At 37.0% G+C, this 26,210-nt stretch overlaps 1 protein-coding gene across 1 annotated transcript; it reads right to left on the bottom strand.

Moving 5' to 3' along the window:
• Window positions 1–11: 11 nt before the first annotated feature.
• Window positions 12–24,671, bottom strand: LOC145783157 (protocadherin-11 X-linked-like). The gene is made up of 11 exons (XM_082594948.1): window positions 23,383–24,671; window positions 22,463–22,910; window positions 22,061–22,262; window positions 20,989–21,656; window positions 20,249–20,443; window positions 19,889–20,024; window positions 19,619–19,710; window positions 9,966–10,212; window positions 1,990–2,163; window positions 1,687–1,765; window positions 12–1,363 (listed from the first exon to the last, which is right to left on the bottom strand). The coding sequence occupies exons 1-11, from the start codon at window positions 24,663–24,665 to the stop codon at window positions 526–528; spliced, it is 4,362 nt and encodes a 1,453-aa protein (XP_082451074.1). The 5' UTR covers window positions 24,666–24,671; the 3' UTR covers window positions 12–525.
• Window positions 24,672–26,210: the final 1,539 nt, after the last annotated feature.

The following is a 26,210-nucleotide window of genomic DNA, read 5'->3' as shown; positions in this document are numbered from 1 at the left end:
TCATAAAACGCAAAAGCTATCATAATAAATTTTCTACTCGTTTTTTTTTTTGTGATAGCAACATGTCATATAATAGAATGATACTTGTTTAACAAGCAAATGCTTTACCAAGTACGTGGCCGATTTGAATCAAGTAAAAATCTAAGAAGTAACACAATTTTGTTGTCCATATGCTTTGGTCATTATTGCTAAAGCGAGAAAAGACGAGCAAATTAACTGTTTGGCACATCAAGATAAGCTAGACAATACGATTCCTCGTCGTAAAACAACATCATCAACTGTAGTCATTTTTCTTGTCCCACAACTCCAACACAGGGGTCTTTTGAGTATGCTTTCCGAAACAACATCAACTTTCAAGGACAACTATAATTATGCTCCTACAGTGTCTCATCGTTCTTCTTGTCTTTCTCATGTGGAACAAGTCGATTCTTCTTCTTTGTTCAAAACCTGCTATGAAGCTGATTCGTGGCTGATTTAGCGCACTCAGAGGACTCTTGGAATGGTCAATGAGTGTAAATAGCAAGCTTAAAGTAACAGACCTTCAATGCCGGCGACAACTTCATCAGCGTCGATTTCTTCTCTGATCGTGCTCAACTTGTCGGCCGACAGGTCATCCTCTGGATGCTCTGTACTGCTTGGTTCATTCGCTAAAAGACGTCGGGCATCGGACTCGGGTGTATTTCCGTAGTTGTAAGCAGGTTGTTGGTTTTGTTGCCTTATTTGTCGTTCTAACCTTTGCTTGTAGTCGGTAGGATCTGAGTCAGCAGGGCTCAGTAAAAGGTTGGAAGCAGCAAAGTTGTCTTCGTATGATGGATCACCATTGTACGCCGGAGGATGGTCTTCGTAGTGCGTGGCAATGCCTTGGCTTCCGTATCCGGGATAGCCAGATTGATAAGCATCGGGATAAGATTGCTCTTGAGAATAATACTGTTGGGGATATCCTTGAGAGTTTTGATAGTTTGGATGCTGATTTCCACTGCTGGTGCTTGATAAATTGCTATGAATTTCTTCTGAAATTCCTCCATTGGGATCATAAACAACTCCTTGGAGATTGACATAAGCCTTCCCTCGTGATTGGCCTCCGTATGGAGTGGGTGATGCTGCGTTAAACGGAACAGGAGACTGCGCGTAGGAAACCTGAGGTATATGACCTTGGCTGGAATAAGCTGGACGGCGGTATCCGGCGTTTGTAGACGGCTGTCGACTGACATTGGAAGCGGCCAGTTGAGAATGCGCTGGACTTCCGGTGTCTGATCCTCCGGTGTCGTCACGGTATCCAGGCATGAGTCCACGTTGTGGAAGATTATCGAACTTGCTGCCAGGATCGTAGTAATATGGAGTGTTGGAAGGATTGTTCACGTATCTGTCACAGAACAAAACATCATTTTTGGTTAAAATGTTCAAGAGTTGCTGCTAAATCTTTTAAGTAAACCATGTGCCTGAAAATGCTGGCAACACACACTTTACTAAAAAGTAAAAAGCAAGCGCTTTAAACAGCATTGTAAACATAAAGATCTTAAGTTGGACGAAGAACTTCTAATCTGACAATAAAAAAGAAGGATTTTCATTACGATAATGGTCTTGACGTCGAACCCAATGCGTAGAAAAAAGAAACATGTAGTTTGAAGTTGTGATAAGTGATAAAAAATAGTTCAATGAGTTTCCAATGTAAACTGTTTATTTTACCTCATTTGCTCCACATGACGACTGTAGGAATTGGGTGTCATTGATCTTTTTTGGTAGTTTCCAGAATCTCCATCAAATTCTACAGGACAAACGACGACAAAGTTAAGATCACCTGAATTGCTCATGAACAAACATCGCTTAATATGTGTGCATTGGAGTCATTATGATAATGCAAGAAGAACACAGCACAAAGAGGAAAGACTAAACTATATTCACTTAAAAATACTTCAATTTTTCTTCTTTTGCAAAAAAAATGTACATTTTCAGTGAATTTATTTATTATCTTATGCTTGAAATACTTACCATCGATTTCTTTGAATGATCTCATTCGAGATGGGGGTCTTTGCAGGGAATCAGGCATCCAGCAGTCATCGCCATGTCCCTGTAACCGGCATTCGTTCGTACACTTCGAAGTAAAGACCATTTGCGGGTTTACTGGATAATGATGATTATTTTGTCGGCTCTCGTCGTCGGTACCTGCAATCACATATGTACAAACATTGTACAACTTATAAAATGCATTCGGAAGGTGCATGGTGAAACTTTATCGTTTTAAATTTTGTTTGGTGGGGAGGGTAAGGTTTACTGATGATAAAATATTAATCAGTTATCACCATTATTTAAGGCGTTCAAAAAAAGGATATCTGTAAACTTTATGTTCCAAAAACATTCTTAGCTTTTTTTTAAAATGTTTTCCTAACTGGAAAGCTTTGGATAGAACTACGACTTTCTCAGACATGAGTTTTGACTTGTTTCATACCACAGCCTACTTTTGTAGCACAATGAAAACGTTACAGTAAAATATGAAGATCCTTGTGCTTTGAAAGACGTTTTCCGCTTTTAGCTTTAAAATACATCCCCATCTACGCATATTGTGATGATCGTATTGCAAGCAGCAGTTGCAAAGCTACCATACAGAGACACTTTTGAAAACTGTTTTTTGCACATACGAACTAAAAGCTTCCAAACTTTTTTACATGTAAGCTATTGTAGGTCTGTATACTCTATTAGTCTATATCTATTTTATCACCACATCAATGCATAGCCAAATTCAACAAAAAATTTTAATTTTACGAAGTTTTATGAGTTTACTGATAAACCCCAGCACTACCTCAGAAAAAAAAATACAAATGAGAAACTGATGAAAAGGAAAAGATTAGAAGTGGTAGACAAGGTGATTGACCGTAAATAACTTGAGAGAATAAACAAAATGTCAGTACCTACTAAAGTATTTATGCAATAGGAGCGAGCATCGTGTCAAAACTATAAAACAATAGAGATGTATTTCGGCCTACAATTGCTCCAAAACATGATCTCATTGATAATAACTTAGTTGAAATGCCATGACGTGTACGGCTTTTCTAAATTGCGCTTTTTTTGGCCTCAGGCAAAGAACACTGAAACCATACAGCAGAAAACAGTCTAAATGACGAGACGAAATCTATGACGCCTGGTTTGACTATTGGTCTCTGTCGTTTACAGCATGAAAGTCTTGTTTAAGTTAAATGCGTTAAACACATCCGCGCTTGATCAACTCAGATTTTCTAATAAATTGTTTGCATGTTAAAGATACGACATATTATAAAACGTAAGGTAACAAACAGCTGATAGTGGTCTTATTTTTTATGTGCAAGAAAAAATGCATAACGAAGTAGAAAATATAAAAACAAAAACAAGTAAAATGACATGCTTCAAAAATCATAAAATATAAAAAATTACGTCGGCTCTAAATCATAAAAGATATGTTATTTTCAGACACATAAACTGCTAAAAAGGGAAGGCGTTGAAAGCCTGAAACTTTGTAATGTCTTATACTACCCATGCTCCACAATGGCTCGACGTAGCAGCTTCAAGTGTGATTGATTTGGATGCGCGCTCAGTTTTTATTTTTTTATGATTGGCGAAGCACTTTGAGTGCAGTTGCAAGTTTTGCTTGCTAGGTCGCACAACGTTAATGAGATATAAATTGTGCTGAACTGTTGGTTGGTTGTTTATTGTGCTGGCTTGTTGAGATACGCACCAATACAATACGTGGATCAAGGCCACTGTCGGGTGTATCATCAATCATTAACGCAAAATTAAAGCAAACATTTAAATCTCTTAAGCCAAGATTAGCAGCAGGATGTCAAGAAATAATAAGCGCTCGCCTTACCCAGTCATTATTTGATCTCCGCTTATATATTGCTTCACAAACTCAATGCAGAATATCATTATTTAATAGCTAGGTTTTCTTACAATCAACTGTATTTATCTGTGTTGTAGAAAACGAGCACATGTAAATTATCCTTTTAATTAACTTGTTGAACGTAGCGGTAATACAGGGTTGTCTAGTGCCGCTATGTGAACTGGCATGGTATATTTTCGATAAACACCATGAGAAAATTGCTTTCTGGCCACAAAAACGTGCAATTTCTTTGAAATTTGCTTGCGGTTATTTTATCTTGTAATGTAACAACCAGTTTATTGATAACGTGCTTGCTGAATTGCTTTGAGATTTCGTGCAGGTCTCGGTGAAAACGGAATAACATGTTTAAGAAAAAACTAGAGTTCGTTTACCATCCAAGTATGGAGGTTTGCCACGTTGTTACATCAGAGAAGCATGTTCGGTTTTTGATGATTCTCAAACAAATATTTAGGCAAGTGGAAGGGGACCCTTTCCTTTTCCAGAAAACAATATATTGGAAATATATTGCAAAAGCATCAAAAGAAGCGCGTTTTACATAACCAAACAATGCGACGTCTTCCATAGATTTTTAAGTCGACGAGGCACGCCTGAACTGGGTTTATTTTCTTTGGCTTAAATACCTCATTAGTTTTTGTCTCGGAAACATGCGGAGTTAAATACACTAATCAAACGTGACTAACCCAAGCAGAAATCAGTCATCCACAAAGATGATTCGCACAGGAACCCAAGACCTCAAAATCGATAGCTTAAAAACTAAGGTATAAAACTGTGTAGATTAGTTTTTAGAAAAAAAATCGCTTTTTTCACAATAGCCTAGTCCATGCCTAACCCTTTTCTATATCGAAAAACCAACTACAAAAACGCCCCAAGTTGACACAAAGGTACATAGCACAGTGGGCTCCACATAACGCAATCAGTTGAGTTGCTTTTGAGGAGAACGTAGCATTTTGCTTAAAATAATGTAAACGCAACCTTCCCAGCCAGCAAATCAGTTCTTGTTTACTTTGATTTAACGTCCGCAAGCGTTGAATCTATGAAAAAGGAATGACTTGCTGGCTGGCTCTAAACAACGGCAGAGTTCTTGTGGCATGTGATGTTTGTTCCCCCTCCGGCAATATGCGATCACCATCCCAGTCAGCAAATCATCTCTTTTTTTACATTGATTCAACGCCTGCAGACGTTGAAATCATAAAAAAGGGGACTGGTTTGTTAATAATCCAGTCAAATATGACTGGTTCGACGAGACGACGACTAATGTCATATTAAACAATAATTAAAGTGATAAAACTTTTGACAGCGACTTTTAAACGTTGTCGATTATTATGTAGCATGTATAATTGTATATACTGGATATATTTTTGTCAACAACAGCCATGAAATAAGCTTGGTAAATTAAATTATAGAAAAGATTCAGTAAGTTCACTAAGATGTTTCAAGGGTCCATGCATTGATTGCAAACAAACAGATCAATCTTCTTTTTGTGTGTTTTTTTGTGGTTGTTGTAAGTTTTAACTGCGCGATTTATTTCATTGACAACGTTGATTTTATATAAAAAAAAATATGTAAATGTAAAGTTTAAAACTTGATTTAAAGAAATCGAATCAGCAAATACAAATGAGTGTTAGTAAAATTTACAAATATTTTTTGCATTTTATTCAACAGCACTCTGTTGAGAATTTAGCGTTTAATCGATCGAAGTTAAGTTTGAGAAGTAGCATAAATAAAGATAATCATTTCATAAAAAAGTAACAAACACAATTTTTCGATCGATACACTTTAAATTTGATTAACGCATAATGGATTATATAGCCCTTTAATTCGAAGCGGTCTTGGATAGAGATAGATATAGCTGAACTAAACGTTTGAAATCAAAGCAGATCTTTACTTCAATAGGAGAAACCCTTCACAAATAGTTCATTGATTCTCATACTGACGTGTCTTCTCCGGCACGAGTTGTTTTTTTGAAGCTTTTAGCTTTAAAACCAGTAATGCAGATGCTTTGAAGAGAATTTTCAAGTTTACGATAATAATTTATTTCAAGATCTTTTGGAACTTACTAAAACCAATATTTTGATTTTTTATAAAGTGTCACAAGCCTCTTTAATTGATTATTATTACAAAAAAATAATCATTAGGAATTCGTAGAAGCAGCATCATCTCTACATCCAAAATACAAAAGCATTTTTATCCACACATAACCAGGAAAGACCACGTGCAAAGCATTCTTACTAAACAACCGAATCGCACTGGAAATGGAACGCGACTTGTAGAGAATGCTGTCATTGTAACGTAATTTCAACAATAGTCGACGTTAAAAATGGTTAAAAACTTCACAATTGTCAGAAATTGAAGATGACCAGCTCTTCCCGGATAAGTAGGTAAAGGAATTAGAGCTTGTGGCTTTGAAATGGTTGAAGGATACTTTTAACAAAAAGAAGATATTTTGAAGAGTTTGCAAACAGCGCTTCGACCGATGGCATGGTTTGGTTAATTGGAAAAATGTTTGTTAGTTCTTTGATGAGTGTCTTGTTGAACAAGTGTAGTAGGCCACTTCAATGAGCCTATAACAACTTTTAAATCGGTAACAGTTACTAAACTATCTCGTATCTACACATCACAACTTAACAATTGTAATAGTGCTCACATACATTCAACTCTCAAAAATCCTCTCATGTAGTCAACAAAATAAGTTTTTTCACTATTCAAAATAAGTTTTGTAAATTTTAACTGCATGGGACCAAAACCACAAACAAGTGAATAAGCAGCAGGGTCAAAGAAGCTCGTCAAACAAAAATGATTTATGTACGTACTTTTCCACTGTTTAGCGCTTTTGCTGATTGCTTCACAATCCGTTGTTGACACATCAAGCTATAGGCAAGGTTGTAGTGAGAATAAACTTTGAAACGACAAGCAACAATTCGCTTGAAGGAACTTAATCGTTGCCGTCAAGAAGTTTACAATGTTACAAACGCCAGGTAGAAATCAATTCCGAATCTACAGCAGGGAAAACTTTCTCGTCTATTTTTTTACGGAGTAAAACTTGAAAATTGTATCACATGAAGTCACACAACCACCAACGAAAACTGAAACCATTTAGCCAAAATTTTTACTGCAACGGACTTATGAACTCTTCTGAGCAGATAAAAAGCTACACATCAATGTTAAATGCTCTTGCATCATGTGTGACGTCATACGGCAGTGAAGTCGTTCAAAGTGCGGCCTGTCGTTTGCTGTCCGTTTAACAAATACGAACAGGCAAGAAAAATGTTGGAATTTGCAAAATTTCTATTGCTTACCGTTGAGCATAACACGAGGTTGAATCACGGGTTAAAATAGTTTACGGTTAACACACATGACTAAGTGAGCACGGGTGAAATTTTAAGCGAAATCCGTCATGATCTTTTTCATGGCGGCTTTCCTAGAGCTTTTCTTTTAAATTTTTGTGTTTAGGCTAATTTACGACACTTTATTACGCAATTTGACTCAACATAATTTAGATGAGAATATTTAACGAAGCAGCATTGGTGATTCATTTTAGATAGAGTCATACGCCGTAAATGTTTGGTGTAAAAACTATCTTGATGAAAAACAAAAAATAAATGCTTAGCAAGCTTTTTAATGAACGAACCAAAAAGGAAAAAATTTGGGTTTACGCTTTGATAAGTCTTCTAACTTAAGCTATGAAAACAAAATTTCTAACACACAGTAGTGCCGGATTTCAAAAATGAAAGGAGTGTAGTAAATGACACTTTGAAACGATACAAAATCCAAAACAAAAAGATAAAAATTTGAGTATGTGGAGCAATAAAACTTTTCAAAGATTTTCCAACTGTTATAACATGACAAGTAAATAAAATCAGCCACGTTTGGAAACTTTGTGTTTGTAGTAAGACTACAAAAAAGCGAGTCCAAAACTTAGAAACATTTCTAACCAGGCAGCCCTGTTTACATTGGCACGGCATCAGCAATCGTTGAATCGGTGTAAAATGGCTGTTTTGTTGGCTGGAACCCTTCCTGAATTCTTTACAAACATCAAGGGATCAAACTTGAAGAGGCTTTGTAGAAAACTATTGCCAAAAGTGTATGAAATATGACCAACGTTGGTCTAATAGGGGACCGCCAACATACGTCACTGTTTTGTTATGACGTGTTTCAGCGTGGAAACGAGCTAATCCAGTCATGAAAAGAATTAAGTAATACCACAAGCAGGACTGATATCTCATATCACCCAGAAATGCGGTCAGCCTTATCTATTCATTTCAATACAAAATATAGTTGAATGAAAAAAAAAATACAGCACGTATATTGTATCTATATCAATACGATTTAACGTATTTTTTTTTCTCGTTATCGCAAGGGTCGGATCTAATGGTTGAATATCTTTGTAGCCTAGCATTGTAAAGATTAAAAAACTTGTCTGAAATGAAACTATGTGCTAATGCAATACGTATGATCAACTTTTTCTGACGTCCATGTGGTTCAAAGAATCTGTTTTGCCGTGACAAATTACGCGTCCTGACATGACATCATTCATAGCTTCTGGCTGTGAATGTCATGCTGAGTTATTCACATAAAAAATTACTTTCATAACCTGGCTACGTCAGATTTAATTGCGTCACTGTGAGTTAGGATCGTATTTGTGAAAACACCATCAAAAATTTAACTCCCGCATATTTTCTTAAATCTGAAAAACCCAAGTCAAGGTTGCCACAAAAAGTAGAGAAGACTTTCGAATCTGTTGAAACGCTTCAGCCAGTTCCTTCATTACGTCATTATCGCTTCAGCGAACATCAGGTGGGCGAGTAAACCCAAAACATAAAAATGATGTCATCGTGATGAGGATACAGAAGTTGATAACATTTTCCTACATCATGACATAAACAACTTGCGTTAAGTACATTTTTTTGGTCTAAACTGAAACCATGAAGAGAAAACAAGAAATATTGTCTGGTCCAGTGATATATGAGGTTGAGGAGAAAATATGTTACATGGCTGTTAGTCGGAGAAGGACTGTTAAAAGTGCGTCGGTTTATGATACAAGCCTGACCGTGAAGCGCATCGGCCAAACATGTCCCAGCTTTCTTGTTTTAATTTTTCTTTTTTTTGGAATCCCAGCCAAAATCACCGAGAAAAAAGCTTAAAATATCTCTAATTCAGTTCGAGTAAATTAAATCACTATCATCAAAGTAACCTTTACAACCTGTCTCACCCTTTGCGGGATTGTCAAAAGGTTCTCATTAGATGGATTAAGATATAACGTAAAACAAGGCGACGATACTTTCAACACAGAATCGAAACTGTCTTCTTTAAATTTCAAATTGTATTGATAAAAGACAAAGACGTCCATTTTTAGTTTTATTTCTAGCTTTTCTGGTGTGATAACTGATAAGCGCTGATGAAAATAAACAGGTTTCAGCGAGTCACAACCACAATGAGCTTAATTTCACCAGGTTCTTGAGATCTGGATTGCTTCAAAGTCGATTTTGTAAGCTTTCTATCGCAAATGCAATAGATAAACCAGCGGCTGAGAAAACAAAAGTAATACCGTTCGCTTCAGATTGAATTTGATCCAGAAAACACCGTAAAAATCGCAAACCAATTAATTTTGTAAGACGATGAGGTTTATTTTAAGAAAAAAAAAAGATTAAAAACAAATTTTAGAAAAACTATGTAATAAACAAGTGCCACTTAGAAGTCAAGATATGTTGTCTCCCTGAACACAGTATTGAAAATAATGTAGCCATACCAAAATGGGTTCGGTTTATTGATGTCATGGTAATAAAAGTGTTTGTTTTACGTCAAGCTGTCCGTATGTTTTGAGGCCAATGAAACTTTATCACTTCATGCCGAGATATTTATGTAGGTCCAACTGAACAGTGTTTATAAAGCACAAAACTGAACTTCAATCTAGCCAAGTAAGTTTCTCAGAAAAATAGCGCATAGCTGTAATTAGCTGGATATCTCTCTCTCCATTTTGCTTCTGGAGAGAACGGTGAGAGAAGGATACGGATAATATTTAAACAAAAGAACGTGACTATAATAAGTCCGCTTAAGGTCAAAAGATATTTGTATTGATATCAAATTAAGAGTCTACCTGTAGGACCGTCTTGAGGTGGTAGATATACATGGCTAGGTTGGTTGTGAGGTTGACCATACTGCGGGATGTTGCGTGAATATACTTGGTTTGCGAACGATGGTCTGTAGGCAGCAGACCCAGCCACAGTGGTATGATAAACATCACTGGGCATGCTGTCCCCTTTACCACTGTCTCGTGCGCTGTTTTGAGATCGGACACTGCCTTCGGAGTATACTTCTTGCATCATCATGTCTCCTTTACCTTGCTGGAAATACATGAAAAACAAGGTTGTAAAATATACTAATAAAACCAAGCAAAATTCCAGTAAAAGTTATTATTTGTTTGACTTCATGACAGAACAGAAATAAGTTTTATATGTGAAACGATTGTGTACACATGAAAGTGTGACCTTCAGTCCTTGTCACAATATTAAAAACTTTTACCAACGCCTTCGTAAAACTTGATGGGCCTCTTCATGGTCAAACGAATTCCAATAAACACAGCAACCTTGCTGCGTAAATAAGTGAGCAAAAAATACAAAAGAGAACGGAAGACAACTACAAAGCGTAACCAAAGCGCGTTAAAGATCCACTTATTGAATCAGAAAACGGAGTGTCGCATGTGTAATTGAAGTGCTGCTGCACGGATTCACACGTCTATCACAACTCAAGCGGTTTTCTTTTGTGCTTAGACTAAGCACATTGACAAACTTTTCCTGAAGTCAGTCGACCGTCAAAAAGTGATCAGTTTTTCGAAGAAGTTGTAACCAAACTGCAACACAACGCGAACCACTGGCATCAACATACAGGGCAGGGTAACAGTTTGGACATCAATCGAATCGTTCTTTTTTTAACTAATGTTAACGTTATTTTGCATTATTTTGTCATACACACTTTTTATATCTTTTAAACTGTTTACTTTGCTGTTGTCTGGACATGCTGTATAAACAAACCGCTGTACGTTCACTCGCACAAGCACACACACTAAATTGTTGGATATTGGTTCGGCCGGCCATTCGCTTTTAGAACTACCCAGGCTGACAACTCATCATTACACTGCAAAAGTGAATTTTATCACATACCGGGGTTTATTTTTTGTTAACTTTAAGACGCATTAATTGCACAATAATTATGTTAATTTGGGCAAGTGTATCTGGTAAGGACTTTGAATGACTTATTGGCCCCAATGAAGGCTGCAATTAACAACTTGAACAAACTTGACCAACTTCAACAATTTTATTTGGGCGTCGTTGGAGAGTATTTCCAATTAAATATGATGTCGATGTTTACAGGAAAATGATATTCCAACATTATCCAAATTATGAGCTACAGTTGACTGGACTATTAGTTAAATATATTTAATTAGTAGAATAGGATAATCTGCTTATGAAACAGCGTGGATTATATATTGTAGGTCTGAAACCTTTTTGGAATGAAATAAGATACTTTTAACCGCTTTCACCTACTGGGTTTAAATTACAAAACGTAGTGAAAAGAAAACCTCACTGCCTATAGGTCAAAACTAAGAGGGCTTTAACTTATATGCCAAAGTAATTTTTTTGGTGTTAGAGGGATTGCTGGTGGTTAAATAATGTCCTTGGACCAAATCGAAGCGTTAAAATGGTTATGCTGTAGCAAACATCAGCTGACGAAAGATTTTACTGAAGCGTGCTCAAACCAAGCGAAATACTGGGCTTGTGTGCTATACATTTTGTATCAAAATGACTTGTGTAGAAAAGAGAAAACGATGGCTTACGCAAATGAAAACAACTTTTAAAAAATCCTTTATACGTTTTAATCATTAAAAGGATCCCAAACATAGACAATGTTTTACATATATACACATCATACAATTACAATGTTTCGATTTATTTTGATTATTTTTCAAAGCTTAAAAGGCTCCATTCTAATCCTTCGATGTTGGTGATAGATGAAATGTGTGGACAAGACTAGTCGGCTCCGGGTAAATATTTACCGAAGGGCCCATTTATTTTGCGCTTTTAGAACTACAGATCGTGGATATGGAAAGGGCACGCATTTTCAGCTAATACAATTACCGTTTATGTAACGTCTATTAACGTGAAAACGATGCGAAAGAACTTTTTTTAACTGGCTTGTGCACGTGAATCGCCATTTAACTTCCAATATAAAATAGATATTTGCACAAGGGCTCTCAGCAATTTGCCACACATTACATTAAAAGCAGTCCTTTCCGATTTGTAAAAAAATAATAATATTCGACAAGAAGTCGTGCAAAGCTCATGATTGTGATGATAAGTTCGGACGAAAATATCGACTTCAAATTTTGCTCTAATTAACGTCGTTAGGGAAAAACCGACATGTCATTAACAAAGCCAGTTTTGCAAACTTCCTTTCCCTAACGATTCATTTCGATCAAGCAGATTATTATTTGTGCGTCGCTTCCCTCATGCAAAAAGATGCAATCGAGCTAAACTGTACGGTTTTGCATGTTTTCAACGTCTTGCTACCGTTATATATTCACGGCCTGGCTTGGAATGATTTTCCATAACCAAGGTCCTCGCAATGACAGGCAAGAAAAAGACGATAAATCGTACATAGATAGCAAGAATACAGGTATTGAGCCCACTTTCACATTGCACAGATGTAAAATTGTAGTGCGACTGTTGTATTGATCTCCTGCTTAGAAGTACGGGCACAAGCAAACTTCTTCAAATACACGTTAATGATTAAACGCCAACAAACAAACGATGTTTCGAGGCATCGTTTCAACGCCGCTGTGCGTTGGAAAAACTGAAAATGCAGGTTTTCCTCTTTTATGCTGAATACGTAGATTGTACTCGCTGAGACAAAGGAATACCTGTGTCCGCTCAACCAGGGCTCAACCAAGCAAATTCACTAATCATTGATCAGCGCTGGCAGTGGGCAATAGCATCTGACAACATTTAGTCGACGTAAAGTAGAGAATTCTTTTGGTCATTGAACTAAGAAAATACCTGACAAGCAAGAAAGCAATTCGATCAATTTAAGGGTATTCCAAACCATGCTCCCCTTGCCCAAACTGTTGTTGTGATTTAAGGCTTTTAGAAAATTCTTGCTTTCTTCTGGGGACCACAAGCATAAACGCGACTGCAAAATGTTGCGTTACAAACGATATCATCAGTTTTATTTCTGACGTTCCGTACTTCAGCACGACCAACTGTATCAAGGGCTAAAGCGTACCCATTAACAGCAAACTAGCACTCCACAGAAACAAGAAATCAAATTAGTAGAACACATGGTTAAAAAAGCATTTTTTTCAAAATACCTCGCACCTAAAGCAATAATGGGAATGCAGGAGAAAGCTTCATAATTCGCTTGCAGTCACTGGTTTTGAATGCTTCGATCACCATTAACCTGTTAAGTGCGTATAACGACAATTGTCGTCCGAGACAGTCACTCTTGCTGTGCGTAAGACGACAATTGTCGTTTTCGTGATCGCAGCTATTCATGGCACTTTTAATTTCGCTTTCCTCTATTCGCTTTGTCTGGAAGGCGCAATTATGACGTGTGAAGAAACATAGATGCATTGTTTACACTACAATAACGATTGCAGCCTGATGGAATTCATTAATCCCTAAATCACTCTATTACAATATTAGGTAGCTTCTGCACTCACCTACAATGTAACCACAATTGCAAGAATAAGAAGATTTCGTCCTAAATGTTGTTTTTTTTCTGAAAGGGCTTCCTTCCAGTGTATAAAATTCGAACCACATCATGCGCGTTCAGTCAGTGTGAATTCATTTTGATTTAATGTTGCAAGCAGTTTCAGAAATATTTTGTTGTGTTCTAAAACATACTTTGTAACATATAGTCAACAAAACAATAGGGTTTTGTGTTGCTGCTAATGTTAGAACAAGCGTCAGAAAATGGTAAATATTTGAATATTTCCAAACTAAACTTAGACTACGTGTACTTTGTTTAGTAACTTATAAATGCTTAGAAATTATTCTGTTCTGTGAACTGATGTATTTTTTTCTTCATAATAAACAACTAGTTGAATAATTTCACGATGGTGAAAGGTATAATCACTTGAGAGTAATGCGATTACACCAGAAAACAATAGTCCAGCCGGAGACTTCTCCGCAATAGTCGATGAAAAAGTAAAGCAATGGACACAAAAGGAAATCGAACAAAAGCGTATTGTGCTGCGTCATGGGGGTTCCCCAATATCCTAGCAAGCAATACTGCGACGAAAAATACTGCGAGTGATCAAATTAAATACGCACAGTAAGGAGAGTTTCGAAAATTTAATTACGCACTTAACGGGTTAAGTACCTGGGGGAATTCGGTTGACATACCATGTTACCATGCTGTTTTGCATAAGTTTAACGTCTAAATTGGTTTTCAGTTACGCGGCGCGAAAGCGAAAAGTTTCTTGACGACTTTGATTGGTAGGTCTCCGGAGAATGGAAACTACAGCGATGTTTTCATGCAAATTGTAAAGCACAAGTTTATTTCTAGATACCAAAACAGCACCTCAATCAAATGAGAAAACTCATTTCGTGGCTCTACAGGTGACTGTCAGTGATCATCGTTCATGCAACAGATTGTTAACTACCGCATTCAAAGCATCAGAATGCGCTCGAATTGATGGAGGGAAACCAAAACACAAATCTATTAACAGAAGAGTAGACTTAGACTTCATGAAAACCTTGCCTTAAACGTCGATAGATCGTTGATGTATCAGACGGCGAACTTTTCGACATTTCAAACATAGTCTTTCTACAAACCTTTTGCGATTTTGCCAAGATTCTTAGACGACAAGATTATCACAACCATCTCAAGACAAAGAAAACAAATCAATAGTTTTTTTATCACTTGGCGAGGCTAACTTTCGACCATCTCAAGACATTTCGAGCATACACAGCAGGATGGGACATTTGATTGTGAAGATAAACTATCTTGAACACGCATCATTTACTATGACAAAGACACGCTGTGCAGCAAGGTTGATTCAGAAACTTAATCGAAACAAAAAGACACAAAGGCAAGATAGATGAAAAAAGAATCATATCAGCAAATAACAGGAAAAGCTTTTTCTGAAGTTGCCAGACGTTCAGGCGATGTAAAAATGACAGCAAACTTGGTTAACTTATGAGTCATGAAACACAACTGCGTCTTTGTGAATCGGACAAAAGCATGTTTTTTGTCTGTTTTACCACAGAACTTTTTAAGTTTACATTCTAAGTAAACCTCAAAAGCTAATTTACCCCCAACAGTGACGCAATTAATCTAACAAAACGTAAATTTTAATCAATAATAACGAATACTATTGCTTTGTTGAAAAAGCAGTGTGAAGCTAATAAGACCGCTAACATGACCGCTAATCAAATTTAGAAAAATCGAAAGAAGTATAAAACTGGTAATTAATCTAAAATCTCAAACAATATTTGATAGAATTTCATTCTTCTGGAAAACCATTTGAATTTAGGCCACCGCAGTTATTACATGTCCTCGTTATCGCGAATTATTATTATTTTCCCTTATTACTTGAAAATGGATTCAAGGAAAACATGACAGATTACAGAAACTTTAGAAAAGCGATTTTTATGGTTTCCAGGATAGTCAAATTAAAGGAAAATTAAGTTCTCAAATTGTTTATATTTTATGTCAGTCAAGAATTGGGTTTATCAACGTTTCAGGTGGTAAATCTATTTTATCGTTTTTTTTTCTCTCCCGCACAAACCCGCAGTGATACCACCGACGCAACACTTTGGAAACCAGGGATGATTGAGTAATTTTGAGAAACTTAAGCCAACGCAGTTAAGTGGCGATGAGCAAGTAAGTCAAGCCAGCAATTTATACAACACTACACCTCCGTTTCCACCCATTGGAACCAAACACGTGAGCCATAGGTTGATTCAACGTTATACAACGTAAGCTTAAAGATGGTGTTCTCCAATATATCATCTCAACACTTTCAGACAGTTGGCAAATACGAGAAAATGTACACAATTTACGTTTCGCTTTAATTGGTTCCCCAAAAGCAAAATCAGTGGAGAAATGACGTTGAATCAACGTAAAAATGAAGGATTTTACTGTCTGGTTCTTTGTGGGTCACATGTCGCCTTTCAATTGAATAGCATGAATGTTAGGTTAGCGTCACGCCAAAAAGCAAACAAAAATTTCTTGTTCCTTGTTGCCGTATCAACCTACAAAACACGATCAAAACGCAACGGGAAATCAATCATACGTTTACCTCTTTTATTTAATTAGAACGTTTTGTCATTATCAACAATTAAGCTCTTACTGCTCCCTGAAATAAATTCAAAGATATGAAATATAGGTAAATACTTTCAACTAGAATATTGGAGTGCAAAGTCATTGCTTTGGATTCCGGCGGTGTTACTGTTCACTGATCTAACAAGAACGGAATATCAAGACCATACTTTGGGAGTGTGGTAATTTACAGATCCTAAGCTCGGATACGGAGAAAACCGGAAATCAATATACTAAAAAGTTGATGCAAATATGACAAATGATGGCGAAAAAAAAGTTGAACCAGAAATGGAAAAATGATGAAGAAGAAAGAAAGAGAACTGTGTTTTAGACAAAATGAAACAGAAACTTGTGAACAAATGAATAGAACAAATGCAACATTGTCCTTGAATGAATATAAGAAAGGACTGATTTTCTCGTTGTCTATGCATAGTCTATCCATTTGACCAATCCGATCGCGAGAAAGCGGCATAAATGTAGGTAGAAAGATCTCAATGATAACAACCACATTCAGACATCGCTCTGAGTACCTTGTGCTTTGTGCATAGCAACTCCACGAACATTGCTTACAGGTAACCACAAAGATCAGAGAATAAAAGTAAAGTCCTAAGATAAATCATTAAAATTACATTGGGGCTTCGTACGACATTATAATCGTTCACTCACAAAAGAAAAACATGATTTTATAACGTTTTTACATGCTCTGTTAACGTAAAGCATGTACATCTGAGTAGGTTGGAGGATAGATTACAATGTGTTGATAAATAATGCAATGATACCATCTTGGTGTGGAGTGAAAGTAGCCAACTTTTCAACAAGTCAAAGCAAAATGGTGCTGCGGTTGCTGGGACAAGTTAGATTAAGAACGATGAAACACCAACGTCAAAACACATTGTTTTAAAACATTGCTATAAAGTTTTAACAGAGACTTTGAAACCGCACGCTAGCTCTTCGTCATTAACGATATTCGGCTGACAGTTTTCAAAACTGCGTATATCTGCTGACGATTATCGCAGTATCGATCTCAATAGACTGATGCAAAGGCCCACTAAATTATTTAACCTCCTGGTCGGTATATTAATAAAAAAACGACTTTTGCTTGCCTGAGGTGCACTGCTCAAAATTTGGTTTTGACTTTTAAAAGTTTGTTATTGTTTAAACTTTAAAATGACGCCTTAAAGTATTGAAGACGTTTTCAAATTGACGAAAAAGTGAATAGGCTACTGTGCATAAGTACAATTGCGCAACATCACTGCCCGATATGCAGGCTTATGCTGAGTGTTTATAACAAAAATCTTCCGAAAGCATGTCGTTTCGACATAAAATTTGTTGTGATTTAGTATTCTTTCAAATTAACATTTTTAAACAACTTCGTTTTATTTTGTTGTTATTTTAAAAAAAATTGTTTCGAGTCAAGCAATCTTATTATTTGCTTTAGCAGGAAAAGGCAACCAAAATTGCGCAGCAGTATTTTGCGCAGTGGCAATTTTGCGCATCATTACAACACCTAATCATGAGCTTAAATTGAAATGAGCAATTACTGAGTTGAAAGCGAAATGTTTCTGCAAAAATCAGCAGAATACTGTTGCAATGCCACTGCGGGAATGCAGTAACTCGACGCTGCACGATTTTCTTCAAAGCTGTTGACAATAGAAAATATATCGGCTTTCGAGGGCATTGTTCCTTGAGTCTCGGTTGTCGCTTACCCCAACTAGCAGAATTTTAATTGTTTTCAGACTTTATGAAAACTTATCCCAATTTATTTTCAAATAGTTTGCCAGGGTTCAGAAGTAAAAAGCCGTTTTGACTGAACAAATATGCTGAAAGCGATTACGCCGAAACAAGTTCATTGTTAAACAAAAAAAATAGAACATTGTGTTGAAAACAAGTTGACAAGCAAGTAAGTGTCAAATAGCGTCAGTTCGTGTGGTTGCCTTGCGTTGGTACAGGGGCGTCAAAAATAATCAGTGTTGGAGAAACTGCATGAGTTATTACCTGAAAAGCTAAACACCGCCCATGTTCTGCTCAGCCTAGCAGAATGATTTCGTGGCAAGTCCACAATAGAACTTGCGTGAGGGTTAGGCACAACCCATTAACATACTAAATCTAAGTACCAAAACAACAGGTTTATAGATTTGATAAAAAAAAAGGTCGTGTACAAGACGAATAAAGTTGCACTTTTAAATGAGTACTACTTAGATAGCCAACACACCACGCAGCAATACGTTTTTTGAACATATTGTGAAATTAAATATCATCGAAGTCGGATATAATGAAAGCTGCGTCAAGGACGAACGGTTTGCAATAAAAGCTTTTAACAGACCAGAACGGCTTTATTTTACGTGCTGACGAGCGAAAATCTAACCAAATCTAAATCAACTAGTTTTTAAAAGGTAATTTCATGCTAGGTGACGTTTAACAGACGCATCGAAACACATCAACGCGTTGGATAAATCAGGATACTTTTTGATACTGGAACACCTAACAACTTTCTAAAACTTGTGTCATTGGAAATGTAAATTCAAATCATTCTTACTGCAATAAGCATCGTGAAGTCATTCAAGCAATTACAATGCAGTTAGAAGAGTATTCTTGTTTTAACATGTCGGACACGGAAATGCGTGTTATCACAAGTACGGTAGGAAAAAATGTTCTTTCAAAAACTAATTCAAAAACATACTTTACGTCATATGTACTAACGTAAAAAATATAAATTTTTATCATGAATCTGCTGTCTGGGCTGAAACTAAAATCGACATGAAGTCCTAAAAATCTAAAAGAGTTGAAAGCATGGTCTCTCTGCAGTCAAAAGTTATAAAAGTACAAAGCTAAGATTCAAAGAAGCCGTGACTGAAGATATAGAGAGTGATTGACTGGAAAAAATATCGGATTTCAGCTTTGAAGTTAAGTATTGATTTTACTGCAGAAAGATTTAAGAGAATCAAGTTGTTAAGAGTAAGTTAACTGGGCCATTTAAAATACACATCAAAATACTGAATTATATATATCTCAATATCAAACAAAATATAATATGCAATATGGTCATGGTCAAATCAGTAGGGCTACAGCTGCAATGAAAAACCTTAAAATTAGGCAGTTTCAACGCTGCTTGTAAGCCAATACGATGTAATAGGCTACTGGTAAAGCCAGATCAAACATTCGAACCAAATTTTAAAGATCCGAACTCTGCGAAAAAGCAGCTGCACAGACACAAAGTCTTTGAAATAACTATATTCTCACTAGTTATGCAAACACAAAAACACTCATGGTTCTACAAACCCCAATCAATGAGCCTTTCCAGCCAAGAAACCAGTGCATTTTACATCGATTCAATGTCTGTAAACGTTGAAATGATCTAAAAAATAAGACTGATTTGCTAGCTTGGTTAAGCATATATTAACGCGTACTGTATAAAAACCGATAGTTCACCTGAGCCATTTGCATCTGAGAGGCCGTCCACTCGGAATAGAAGGAAGATCGGCTGTCAACAGTGCCATTTGGAACAACGTGGCGTAAAGGTCCTGCAAAACCACCAGTGTATGACATTAGTTTACACAACAAACTTGATGAACGTTAAAAGCAGCCTCAGACAGCAAAGCAGTCATTTTTACATTGATTCAACGTCTGCAGACGTTGAATTCATGTAAAAAATGACTGCTTTCTTGTCCGGGGCAGTATTGCAACTTAATGAAGCCGTACCTTTCTGTCTCTTGCCATTAATGGACGACCCCTGGGAGTAGCCTGCATCGTTGTACGGATCAGCGGCGTTTTTACAATTGTAAGTTCTGGATTTTTTGTCACAACATCGACATTTGAATTTTATCCATATAATCACCTGGAATTAACCAACAATCACCAATTTACAAACCAAAATAATTTGAAGTTTATGAACTGCATTGACGCAACTACGGTCAATATTCCGTCGGCAATATTAACAAATATATTAAATATTTAAAACCTTTCGGTCAGTACTTCAGTTATTTTTGCATGAAAATTGAATCAATGCAAAACTGTCTGATGTGCTGGCTTAATGAAGAAGTTAGAAACGCAAATACTTACAATGACAATTAACACCAGAAATACGAAGGCACCCACTCCAATTCCAATGATCAAGTACAAACTCAAGCCTGCTGCAGCCACAGAATGATCAGGTGGAACAAGGATGGTGGGATAAAAGGGGTTATTTTTGCAGCTCCTCAACGCATCGGTTTTGTTTATGGTCCCGGGGTTTGCGTCTGTGACGTATATGTTCACCTAAAAAAATAAATTAGAATCTTTAAGAAGGAATGAGGTATCATGGCTAATGAAACCTATATAAATTAATGCACCAAACTCATGAAAATCTAGGACCAAACATGTTCTGTTGCCACAGTGGCTTACACTTTCGCAGAGACAAACCCAGGAAGACAATCGGTCCTTTTACTGCTGCTGTTTGTTTAGAGAACATAACAATTGATTCCAATGAAATGTGCTTTGATTGAGATGCAGAGGCTTTGAACCACAGAGTTGGTTCCGTATAGAAAGAATAGGGCTACTTTTTTATATAGCATCACTTTTTATATAAGTTAGCATCACAAAAGGTATCATTTAATGTGGGCGCAAGCGTATAAATGCTTTCTTGGAAACTTTATTTGAAATTATTTGAAATCAGCGGCAGGTTTTGGTGTAAAAAAGTTTCTGAAAGTATTTTCTAACTCTGAGCTAAGTCGACACAATTCACTGGACTAAGAACCTTCTCACACAACGCAATTTACTTTACGTAAGTTAGTCTAGAAATGATGACGTTATCTTTTTCTTACCCATGCTGGAGACTGGAGACTCGGCTTTCCCAGATCGTTGACGTTAACTTTAATCACGTGACACCCTCTTTTCATGTCGCGCAGTGATTTTTCGTCTTTGATCCTCAAGGTTACATTTCCCGTGTGCATGTCTACTCTAAAATAGTCCTTCGTGTTTCCTTCAGCCATTGTAAAACGCACGCGTCCATTTTCACCTCCGTCGGGGTCCTTTGCTTTAATTTTAGTGATGAAAACCGGTAGGCTGTTTGGAGAACGTGTTTTTGTGGATGTTGAAGTCCCTATTTTCAAAGCATCTTTCAGAGTCGGTTTGTACACTTTTTTGATTTTGATCATGGGAAACGGATTTGCTGTGCTGTTTTCAATGTCTTCAATGCCTTCTAATATCTCATCGTCGTCATCATCATCATCAGTTGCTTGCGGAAGAACATATCGAGCGTCGGTCTTCGTGATTTTGGGTCGAATGTACAAGTAAGAAACGTCCCGAGTAACATTTGGAGAAATCACCTTTGGACTGTTGTCATTTACATCGATCAGATAAATCTCAACTGTGCAACGATCGGTCAACGGAGTATTGCCATGGTCAGCAGCAATCACGATTAGCTCATAAGGAAGAGATTTCCTGGCTTCTCTGTCCAGATCTTCTGGCACTCCATGGAAATAAATTTGACCTGATAAATGAAAACTTGATGTTAGGGATTTGATTTAACAAACGTCTACAAAGTAGAAATAGAGCTGGCCACAGGCCATACGGGCCCTTAACACCATCCCGGGCCTAAAAGTACTCCCTGTCAACGCCACTGACTATTCTGCTGGCCGTTTTGACATTTAAATTTCAAGTTATCAGACATACAAGTACAATAGCAACACACTGCGCGTGCATTTAAAATCACACGTTAAGTATGCTGCAATATGTAATACAGTATTTCAAATACATACAAGCATTTGTGATACTCCAGAGCACTTCAGAGTTCCAGACTATGAAAACAAATTCGGTCGTTCAATGAACTTATTACGCAACAAAAGTAATATGACAAATCCGTTAGCGACAAAGCTTGCAAATGGTATGAATCACCTGTTTCAGCTTTGATCGTAAATGCTGTGACGTCTCCTAAAAAGCTGTAAGTTATTTTTCCATTGGTAGATTTGTCCACATCCCGGTCAACCGCAGCTACCTGCCCAAGGTACTTCCCCATATTTTCATCTTCCTTGATGCGAAATACGTAGCTTCTTTCTTTGAATCTTGGCGGATTATCGTTTTCGTCCGCAATTAAGATCTGTTGAAAAAACAACTTAGTTATCTGATGGATTTAGACACAATTCTTGAAAGAAGCTTTAGAAACCCGACTTACTTCCTAATTTCCAGTTTTTCCAAACAGTAGCTCACTGACGGGATTCTTAACATTTACAGTAAAGCGAGAGAAGCCCTAATGTATGTCCACTTCACAAACCGTAGCTCAAAATATTCATAGTTTACCTCAAGGGTGGTGCTGGTATTTCGTTTTGGAACTCCATTGTCCGTGGCAATGACTGTAAGAAGAAAAGGCTCAGATCGATTTTCTGCATCAAGAACAAAGTCATCTTGTGTAAATGTGACGCGTCCAGTTTTAGGATTCATCACGAAAGGTACCACACTGCCTTTGAGTTTTGGTTTTGCTGAGTAAGTTATCTCCGCATTTACTCCATCGTCGATATCGTCTGCTTGGAGTACAACTACCTCCGCTCCCGGGTTAATGTTTTCGCTCACAGACAATTCATAGATGTCTTTTCCAAAACTTGGATCGTTATCATTTACATCAAGCAACTCCACAATGATGGTAGAGCTACTGGTGAGAGAAGGTTGACCGAAATCCCACGCTTCAATTTCTATACTATGAAAACGCTTTTCTTCACGATCAAGCTCCCTCTTCGTTTTGAGAAGATACCTGAAATAATATATACAGTGTTTCACTTCACAACATTGATGTAGAAATAACAGAAGTAACTAGCAAAGCATCGTTTTGAAAACTCGCGTTCTACTTCTTGGTATTCAAAACTAGTGACGTGGCTAGAAAGAAAATTGTAGCGGGACAAAAACAACTGTTCAGGGGGCAATTTTTTTACTGTTTGAGAGAAAAAGTCTGTTTAAAAACATAGGTACTGTATGCAACCGAAAGTTTGTGAAACATGTAATACAATGTCATTGAAACGTTGTAATTGTATTAAAAACATATTTTTTGAGCTGGTAAGATACAATTTTGAGACGGAGCGATTGCGGCCCTAAATTCCCCGTTGCTACGTCCCTGTTCAAAACGCGACTCCAAACCACACAGATACATGACCTTGAGTTATAAGAAAGAGATCAGTTGTGCTTGAGCTAACTCTTCTTCACAAAGGTTGTAACTGACAACAACTTACCTATTTTCATCTCGATCAAGAGCAGTCATTTCAAAACTTGTGCTTTCCTTCAATCGGCAGCTGACAGTGCCATTGATCCCGGTATCGCGATCAGTGATAGTCACAAAAGCTATGAAAGTGCCAACCTCCGTATTTTCTTGGATAGACACCTGCTTTGAAGTTCCATCAGCACCATCACCATTTTTCTCCGTCAAGTCCATGAAATTGACGTCTATGCGTGGAGCTTCATCATTCACGTCTTGGACTTTAATTGTCACTGTTGCATACGCTGAGGCCGGATCAGGACCCCGGTCTGTGGCTTTTATCGTCAGATGATGAATGGTTTTATTCTCGAAATCCAATCCAACATCGCTGACAGTCAAAACACCGGTATCTTCATCCAAAATAAATTTGCTTCTATCCTCTACGCTAACAATGCTGGAAAAACTGTACGCTATGCGAGCGTTTGGGCCTGAATCTAAATCAGTGGCCTCCAGTTGCATGACAAAGAAACCTGACTGAACGTTTTCGGGAACGTTTACAACGTAACTGTCTTGACGAAACGATGGCTGATTGTCATTGGCGTCAGTTACGGAAATCACAACAGTTGCTGTTCCGGTCAAGGGAGGGTTTCCGCCATCAATTGCAGATAGAATTATTTCATAGGAAGATGTTTTTTCACGATCTAACCTTTTTGAAAGTTTAAGCTGTGGGATTATTGTTCCATCGATGTTTTCAATGGTTTCTAGTTTGAAGTAAGGAACAGATATTCCGTTTTTATCCCTTCTGTTAGGTGGAGAACTCGATATTTCGTATTTTTGAATGGAATTTACACCGAGGTCAAAATCAACTGCACTATCCAAGCGAATGAAAGACCCAACCAAAGCACTTTCGGATATTTCCTTGTTTATGATATCGGAAGGAAAGCTGGGAGTGTTATCGTTCAAGTCTTTTAAAATCAATTGGACTTTGATTATTCGCACCGGCTCAGAAGAAAAGACTACTACCTCCGCATCAAGAACGCATTTTGGACGGCTATTTTGACACAACTGTTCTCTGTCAAGATTTGCAGAAGTGTGCATGTCACCAGATCCTGAATCAACTTTGACATATTCAGATCCGCTCAGGATCTTGAATTCTCTTGGTTTTTCACTTGAAGAAAGAGGAGGTAATTTATCATCTTGTGGTATATTTCCCACGTATGCATTCTGTCCGGTTTCTTCGTTAATGTTATACGTTAGTTTTGCACAAACAGAACATTTAAACAGCACAAGAAGTAGCAACAAATTGCTGCACAGAGCCATGAGTAAAAAAACCTGCAAAAAATGAAAATGAAGCATTTCTGTCATGGGAATTTACAAACAACATAATCAGCAATGAAGCAAAGATTGAATTGGTCTTACAAACTAAATGCAGGAAGTTGCAGATGAAAAAGTGCAATTCACACAAAATATCTATTTGCTGGGAACTTGTTCTGTCTTGCTGCTAAAATAACTTGGAGGTGGTAGCCATGCCCTTACAAAAAATAAACTGATTGCACTAAACCTCACAAAACTATGACAAAATTATTTCGAAAAACGTTTGTTATTTTTGCATCTCGAAAAACAATGCTATCGCTTAAAATAAATCGATTAAAATATTACAGCAAGTTAAAACGAAATTGCTAATGTCTAAATACAATTTAGCGATGGTTTCTTCTTTGGATTGATGTCGCATATTAACCAAGTGCTTCAACCTAACGTAATTCTTGCTGAACTCGCCTGCAGAGAAACAAAAAGTTTGAGCTTCGGAAAATTGTTGCTTTCCCTCAGATGTAGTTTTACTGCTACTATTTCAGTACAGATTACACAACCTCTTTTCCAACAAGCTTGAACAGCTAATTAGACAAGTGTAGAATTAATTTTACAAAATCAACTGGAATCTGATCTGAGGCAACGTCTGTTGCTAGCACAGTACAATCAACTAATGAAGAACGGTTCTTTTCAAGCAATGAAAGATTACCCTCTACCGTTTGTAATGAGCAAGTCTCTATTCTTTGTGCTTGTCAATGCTCTGATCAGCTTTATTGATTTTACCTCTTACTACAGAAATTGAAAAATCATTGCTGTGTTTAGGGGCGTGATGAAATAACAACGCGATTTAGAAACACAATTAAACTGGATAGTTTACGGAGCATCAGGTTAACAAAAAGCTTTGTGTAGTGAAAAACACAAAATACAATCCTAGTTTGGTGGTTTACATCAATGTACAAGACACGGTTGTTGCAATGATCAAAGTGCTCTGCTGTAGTAAACTAATCATCCACACAACCTTAGATTTGAAGTTTACTTACATAGAGTTATTTCACAAAAGTTGTTGCTATTATTTCAAATGGATATGTTGTAAATTGTGACGGATATGTTGTCTTTATTTTCAAATATTTGCTGAATTTTAGTGCACACATCCCGGCACACATTTACCGATAGTGTACTTTTTTCCATAGTTTCCATCGATAAATGAACTCAAGAAAAACATAGTCACAACTAAACACCGTTAAATCATAGATCAAGCCAAAGCGGAGTAATTATTTGTACGCTATGGTCTACCACTTTATAAGCGTTCAATGAAAATAGGGTCTCTTGGGGGAACAATTCGATTACAAAAATATCTAAAGTATGAGGCCGCTGAGGCAATAAGGAAAAGATTTCTAATCGATGCAAAAACATTCTCAACATCCAATGAATTTACAATGAAGTAAAAGAGATTTAGCGTGTAGCCTACCACATTTCGTTACTTTTGATTGCTTTGCTCAAAATCACGTTAAGCAGCCTATGGCAATCAAATTGTGCTGATGCATAGCAATGCATGAC

Source organism: Aplidium turbinatum, chromosome 14, assembly GCF_918807975.1.
Source record: "Aplidium turbinatum chromosome 14, kaAplTurb1.1, whole genome shotgun sequence".
Classification (NCBI taxonomy): Eukaryota; Metazoa; Chordata; class Ascidiacea; order Aplousobranchia; family Polyclinidae; genus Aplidium; species Aplidium turbinatum.
Note: the sequence above shows the minus strand (reverse complement) of the source record. Positions and strands in the feature narration are given on the sequence as shown.